At 38.8% G+C, this 7,609-nt stretch overlaps 1 protein-coding gene across 2 annotated transcripts in view; it reads right to left on the bottom strand.

Annotated features, from left to right (window-relative positions):
• Positions 1-320: 320 nt before the first annotated feature.
• LOC112147482 (MAGUK p55 subfamily member 7) overlaps positions 321-7,609 on the bottom strand; it is a 20,878-nt gene continuing 13,589 nt past the window's right edge. For both annotated transcript variants that reach the window (XM_024273920.2, XM_036216348.1), the window contains 7 exons: positions 7,397-7,450; positions 6,737-6,910; positions 3,272-3,352; positions 3,106-3,199; positions 2,915-3,023; positions 2,554-2,697; positions 321-1,046 (listed from right to left, as the gene is read on the bottom strand). In XM_024273920.2, the coding sequence (XP_024129688.1) occupies positions 816-1,046; positions 2,554-2,697; positions 2,915-3,023; positions 3,106-3,199; positions 3,272-3,352; positions 6,737-6,910; positions 7,397-7,450 (887 nt within the window). In that variant the 3' untranslated portion in view covers positions 321-815. The remainder of the gene's footprint in view (positions 1,047-2,553; positions 2,698-2,914; positions 3,024-3,105; positions 3,200-3,271; positions 3,353-6,736; positions 6,911-7,396; positions 7,451-7,609) is intronic.

The following is a 7,609-nucleotide window of genomic DNA, read 5'->3' as shown; positions in this document are numbered from 1 at the left end:
TTTTCCAAATATGTGTTAATTTTCTGAATGTTTGTATGGCGGTATATTGAAAAAAGCTGCAAAATGTTTGTTTAGCTACTCACGCGCCGCCAGATTTACTCACCCACACACCTGTCAGTCTCGCGATACTACAGCATGATCACATGACCTGAGCTGCAGAGTTTAACTACAGTAGATCACGGAGTGTAATCAGCTTACGGCTGCCAAAAAAATTATTTTTTCTTTTAATTTTGCCAAAAAACAGCACAATCATGATTAAAAGACCACTGGGAATGCTTTTACAGCAGATCATAACCAACACATTCTCACTACCTCTGCGTCACTTTTTGACGTTTTGGGTGTCCCAAACTTGTTGTTTTTTAACAAACTGGCTGTTCTCATTAAATCAGGTCTCCAAACTCTGGGCTGTGAACTGGAACCGGTCTAGTATCGGGATGCGGCTTGCACTGGTACCCTAATCCAGTACTGGTACCCTAACCTTGTACCGTTTCATGCCTTGTACCACGTCTGGTACCACATCTGGCACCAAATCCAGTGCTGGGTTAGGGTTAGGATACTGGAACTGAGTTTGGGTACAGGTACTGGACACGTCCCGTGGAGCAATCCGCGTCTGGTACCACATCCAGTACTGCATCCCGAGAGTTTCGGACCCTCAATTTTATGAACAACCACCACAAGTTTGTGACACTCAAAACGTCAAAAAGTGACTTGGAGGGGTCCCTATCCAAACGTCAGTATGTGACGACTTGGGGATGAGAATGTGTTGATCAGTAGGACTTTAAAAAACAAAAGATGAATACAGAGGTAGTCTCTGCTCAAAAGAGGCCAGTCAGATGACCGCAGCTCCTTTGAGTTTTTTTCAGACTCGGTCGACTCCACTCCGCAGGAACCCACTGGACCCCAGGCTCTGCCACCTTCTCGAGATCTTCTCTCAGCTCTTTAAACGCCGTGGCAACATCTCCGTTGACGATGATCTTGTCGAACAGGTGACCATACTGGCTCTCCATGGTTTCAGCCAAGTCAATCATGTCTTGGAAGTTCTCCTCCTATGAAACCAGAAATGACGTGCTCTAATAACTGCATTAGATACATTGATTACTTAGACATTAAACCATATTATTTACTGTCAAGTACTTCCAGAGACTATTGTGTTAGTGCTAACTGAAGCTCGCCCATATGGTGACCTGAACAACCCTTGAAGAGTTTACAATGATCTTCAAACACTGTGACTTGATACGAAGCAGAGCCATAGACTGATAATTACATGCTTAGAGACAGGAAACATTTTATCACCAGCTGTGCTCTCTCTGACAGGTGGAAAAAAATCTTATCTTAATCTTACTTCTTATTTGTCCTGACGTTTCTTTATTTAAATTGAAATTTTTATGACTTTGGTCAGGTCTAGGACTAGGATACTTGGCATTAGAAAACCCACTACAACCTTGCTGTCACACAGCTGTTTGACCTTACGGGTTTATAAGGCCCACACGAGCAGTTGGGGTCAAACAGTGACGCCAGATGGGAATTGGGGAACAGAATTTCCATCTTTGTGTCTTAGTGAAAACATGTGTTCACTTAAACATGTGATGTTGTCTGTTTAGACAAGGTCAGAAACTCAACAGGGTAATGAAAAATTCACCCCCCCCAACATTTTTTTTAATTCAAACTAGATTAAAAAGCACAATATAAAACTATCCACTTGGGTAAAATGTAATAAAAAACAAGATGTGTTGTACCCCTTAATTGTTTCCTAAATGCAAATCATCTGGTCATACATGTGAAGTGTAATGGTGTAGTTTTTTCTTTCGCAAGAGTTATGTGCAAAAGAGTGTATCCCCACTCAAGAAATTCAATTTATCTAGTTTTTCTTTGTATCAATAATAAAATATAAAAATATTTAGAATATCTTCCTTGATCTTATAACCTAAAACCAGCCATTTGCAGTTTGTGCATGAAAAATAGGACCAGATGACCCAAATTAAATATATACACAGTAATGCTTTATCCCTGATATTTTAGCTGCAGTGGAAAAAAAAATCATAGGCATAATTATTTAATAAAACCACTGTCCTTTCCATGCAAATATTAGCGATTAAATTAAAAAATATAAAGCAAGCTTCCTACTATTATTTTACTAATATTGGGCAACTTTATGAATGTTTTGTGTCAGGTTTTATTAGATTATGAAAAAAATGTTTAAAGAAAATTGTGTCTAAGACAAAAATTAACAAGAATAAAAAAAAGTTAGAAAATTAGAAAGAAGTTCCATCCAGAAGGGAGTGTGGTTAAAATCATTTACTATTGTTATGTTTTTTGTATTAGTGTGTGTGGTTTATTGCATTCAGTGGATAGGGGGTGCCATAAATCCATTTTTTTTTTTTTTACATCCCCATCAAGCTTGCAGGTTTCCATAATTGGTCTTCAGAATGTGCACATTGAAAAGTGCAGAAATTCAGTAGTATGCCAATAAAGTTAATTTTGAGTTTAAATGTGACCCACTAACCAACAATGATGCATTTCACTCCAAACCGTTCTAGAGAATAGCTTTCTTACTGTAAAGGTGCGGACTTGGTTTGGGTCGTCTTTATCACATAGAAACTTGACTCTTCGTCTGGTGAGACGCAGTTCTTCAATGCTTGGAGGCTTCACAAACACTATATATGGCTTGAATTTAGATGTGTCGATGAACTTTAGTTTCTAGAGTTAAAATGGGAGAAAAATAAAATTATGGGGGAATCATGAATTTTGCACCGCTTAAACATTTCTCTTCCAACTGTGAGTACATGTGCTAGTATCTGGTGGTGACAGTATAGTGTGAACATTTTATGCTACAAGTGGGTTGAAGAACGCACATCACATACTCAGTGTGTAGCATTAAACAAAAAGATGATTGAACTCAAGGATTTTTACTTACGCTGGGGTGCACATCCATGAGGCACATCTTGCCTGTCACCATCACTCTGTGAACTGAATCTAGACTGGTTCCATAGTAGTGACCTTTATAGCTGCCGTATTCTATAAGCCTGAAGGCAGATAGAAAACAGTTATTCCTTATGAAATTAATCAGAAAAACTAGATTTAAAAAAAGGCTATTCTTTACTGTACCTGTGGTTCAGAATATCTTCTTCAAACTTATGAACTGACACAAAGTGATAATCCACTCCTTCCCTTTCCTGTCCTTTCTTCTCTCGTGTCGTGTCTGAAAGAGGAGGTCAATACCTTTTTGTATGTTTCCAATAAACAAAACAGTTTATGTATCCAAGATGCTTACAGGGGACGCTGACGCCATAGCGGTCAGGGTCAGAGATGACCAGCCTTCTCCTCAGTTCATTCACGCCAACGCCGCTGGGCCCTTAAGACAAAGATCAAGCCTGGATTTTCTGTTTGTAGGTATTACTTCTCAACATCACTTTGTATTGATGTTTTTCTCAAAGTGAGCCTGACACAAAATCATGCATCTGTCTTACACATCAAGAGGGGGAGGGCGGGAGAAAGTCAGACAGACAGAGCTTTGATTTCATCCTGATTTCAATATGATGCTTAATCCGCCCTCTGTCTGCATTACTCTGTTCACGGCTCAGTGCTTCAGTGCCCTCTGGAAAATCCATACCATTCTACTCAAATGTGACATCACCAAATCGATAGAGTCTCTGTGACAGTGCGGTGTCGGATGCACACACACATAAACATGCTCGGTTCTGGGATTTTCTCAGACTGCAAACCCTGAGTTGCATCAGACTTATGGATCACAGTTGAAAAGTAAGATTCCTCACATACCTGCCTTTTCCATCACAAGCTTGCATGAGCTTAATACATTACAACATTCAAGTTTATGGACTTGCTACTCTTACAGTGCTGATGAATTCTCCAGCTGCATATAGAACGGGAGAGAAGCCCCATCAGCCTGTCTCGATACCTTTTGGTGGCTTTTTTTTTCTAAAGTTAAAGAATCTAAAAGTACTTTAAGTGACAGGCGATCACTTTTACCAGCTATCCTGGGGCATAAAGGTCTATTGTTTCTTTAAAGATGTGTTTATTACATGAACAGAAAGGATATATTTCTGACCAGGTCAGACATTATTTAGTTGTTTCTGGATTAAAGATTTGGGTCTTATTTTTCTGTCTTCAACTTTCTTTGCCAATAAATTCTACAATATATTCTTAATGATGAATTTGGGTCTTTAAAAAGATTTCCCAGCAGACTCTAAAACATAATCCAGAGTCCAGGTAAGCTCCATTAAAGAGCTCAGAATCTGAATTCAAGTTATCACAACTTTACTAGTTTTATGATTGAGACATTGTCTGATGACAGATCATGTACTCTTTGTTTAGAACTCACGTCTATGAGCTGTGTCTTTGAATTTCCTTCAGTCACAGATGACCTCCGTTTGTATCTTAATATGACATTAAAAAGACCTTCAACTGTGCTCATTGTAAAACTCTCCAGAGACACATATAGTTCTGAAATATACAGAGCAGACCTGCAGCATTGGCAGAGCAGGGAATATGGGTTGGGCCACTGAGAAACTCAGGGTAACGCAATTTATTCGGACTTGGACCACTTGTGAGGCATTTTCATGGCTCTCACGGGAAAAAATTGTTCTTGCACTCACAATTTGAAGCATAAATCTTCATCAGCGCATTACCTTTTCTTTTGATCTGGTGCAGCTTCATTAATGCTGAAGTTTACTTTGGTGGAATCAGGTTATGTAAAATATTTAGACAAGCAGACATTCAGACAGACATATAAATTGATAAAGAAATGATTTAAAGATGAAATAAAATACAAAAAAAATGAGGAAAGAATGTTAAGATATTTAGATAGGAATTTATATTTAAAAAAAAACATATAAAATAAATTTGAACAACAAAAAACTGGTAATTATTCAGTTTACAGCTTTAACTTATTTGATAGTAATGATATAAACTCTAATATTAGTCATACTGGTACATTTTTATTATTATTATTTTCAGTTTTGATTAACCTCTTTGAAATAAGAGTCTGGGATAAAGTTGCAGGAAAGTAGGCTATCTTAGGACCCTCCTGCTCTAAACTAGAGGAGAAAGTCTCTCTTAACTCATCTTCAAGTAGAATTTATATTTATATTAATATATGGCAGCAGTGAATGCATTTTATTCTTTTTCCCAAACAGGAAGCTGCCTGTTTTGTTTGCATTACTTAGTGGACCGTTAAAAAAAGTAGTGAGCTACATTCGCTAAAAGATGCTTCCCAATATCCAACACATTTTGACGCATGGCTAGGACTCCTCTGTGACCAAAAAAATTGACCTTTTGGATTTCCCCAACTTGTCGTTTTTTGACTTGCTGACTGTACCCATTAAATCAAGACTCCCCAATCTCTGGGCCACAAACTGGTTCTGAGACATGGACCGCACTGGTACCCTAACCGTAACCTGGTACCGGACGTAGACTGGTACCGGGACCAGACGCGGATCAGAACTGGTTCGACAAAATGACCAGACCCCTGATTATGACCCCTCCACGTTAAAGATTGGTATTTTTGGTGTCCCCAACTCGTCGTTTTCATTTACATGTTGGCTGTTCCAATTTATTGAACAACTTTATGTAGAAGGAGATCCAGATATTTAATGCATAACCAGTGTTTCTCTGTATATGCACAAAGCCATATTTTATAGGAAATACAAATCGTAGGTTGACAAAAGCCTTGTTTTCACTGAGCGGTCCGGTCCGGTAAGGAGTGGTACGGTACGGTCCAGTTAGATCTGTCGAGCGTTTCCATTCAGTTAGGCCTCGCTTTGACTGAGCAGTTTGTTTTCATGGTGTAGACTGCTAGCGAGTCATTGCATCATTGTCGTGTGATGACTAGAAAAGCAACAACAACAGAGGTCATCCAGCAGCTCGTCTTTTTATTGCTTTAGTGTTGTTGAAAAGACGTTTGCGGGCGGCTAAGATAATTGCCACCATTAAATCCTTACAAACGTTAGCTTAAATGAGTGCTACATTGTCACTTTCTAATGTCGTCATCACTTTCCGCCAATCAACAGGTAGCTTTAGCGGATCTGCTCCAACTGTTCTGTTTCACTTTTCTCTGGACCTACAACCGATGGGGTTACGGTTCTGGGCTGTTTAATTGGTCCATTTTACAATGGAAACGCTCAAAATATCAGATCCAATTTTTAAACTAATTTAATCCCTATCGAAGTCATGGGGTTGCTGGAGCCTATCTAAGATTAGGTAAATCCGAGGTACATCTTGGACAGGTCGCCAGTCTATCACAGGGCCTGAATTGTGCAAACTACCAGAATTCATTTAAACTAGGGATAGGCGACCCCAGGCCTCAAAGGCCACATCCCTGCATATTGTTCTGGGATATTCTAATTGGCTGGACACACCTGAACCAGGTAATCAGCCATGAGTAGGGATTGGATATCTAGAAATCATGCTGACACTGCAGCCCTTGAGGCCTGGATTTTCCTATCCATGATTTAGATTATACCCACTACACTACCCAGTGTGCTCTTAACCTTTTAACCTTTAGGGGGGAGAGTTAATCACTCTGATGACCTGAAGTATAAATTATTTACTGAGTCTGTCAGTGACAACAGATGTCATCAAAAAGTACTGTATTGCCAGATTTCTGCTGTTCCCAGAGATGCACTTGGACTTTTCCAGTTATCTTCTATGCCACTGTGCAGTTTGTTAGGATAAATACATCATTGTGTGAATGGATATTGACTAGAATATGCAAACTCACCAACCAGGATGACCAGACGCTGTTTGTCCTTTGCCTCTCTCAGGTAAGGAATAACTTCTCTGTAGGTGTGTGGACAGATTACACCTTGCACCTCTGTGCTCCATCTCCAGAACCAGGAAGCATTTTTGGTCCTGCTGCTTTTTCTGCTCAGTCGAAAACTTCTTCTTAAACCAGCTGGTAAAAAAAAAAAAACAAGTCAGGTGTGTTTATCCGTAGCATTACATTTGTCACATAAAATAAATCAATAGTAATTTGTTCACCTTTTTAAAGGCAAGATAACCCACAAAGTACAACCTTGGCAATGTTTGAAAAGAGTCTTCAAAACATGGTAGTTCAAAGAAAACTCTTTAAATTCCCATTTATTCAGAATGTTTGGATGAACAAAAAGCTGATATCCTAGCAATGATAAATGTTTTTTAAACCATTTAGGTGAAATTGAAAAATTTCCCATATCACAACCAATGATCTGTCACAGTACACCCGTGTACCATGGCACGATGGTTAGAAAACCCTGTTTTAGATACCTGCATGAACTACTACGCCCGTCAAATATGTCTTATTTTTGAAGTAGTGTTTTATGTTTTGATGTGTATGACCTCATTCTTCATGCAGAATGTCAGCTTCTGCCGTAGTGGGTATTGAACAAATGAAGCATCTTACGAATGTGAATCCCAGTTATCGCTGCATAATCTGGCCCTTCTTCAAAAGATGAAACTGGAAGAGGAATAAGACAAAGTAAGGTATGTGTGATTATTTATGAACTGCTTTAGGAAAACCACAGCATTACATTATTATCATTCAAACTATATAGAATCAATATACTGTATTATCTTTAGAATCTGACAAAAAAAAACGTTTTATCTTTTACAGGAC

The sequence above is a fragment of the Oryzias melastigma genome, linkage group LG17, assembly GCF_002922805.2.
Source record: "Oryzias melastigma strain HK-1 linkage group LG17, ASM292280v2, whole genome shotgun sequence".
In the NCBI taxonomy this organism is placed as follows: Eukaryota; Metazoa; Chordata; class Actinopteri; order Beloniformes; family Adrianichthyidae; genus Oryzias; species Oryzias melastigma.
Note: the sequence above shows the minus strand (reverse complement) of the source record. Positions and strands in the feature narration are given on the sequence as shown.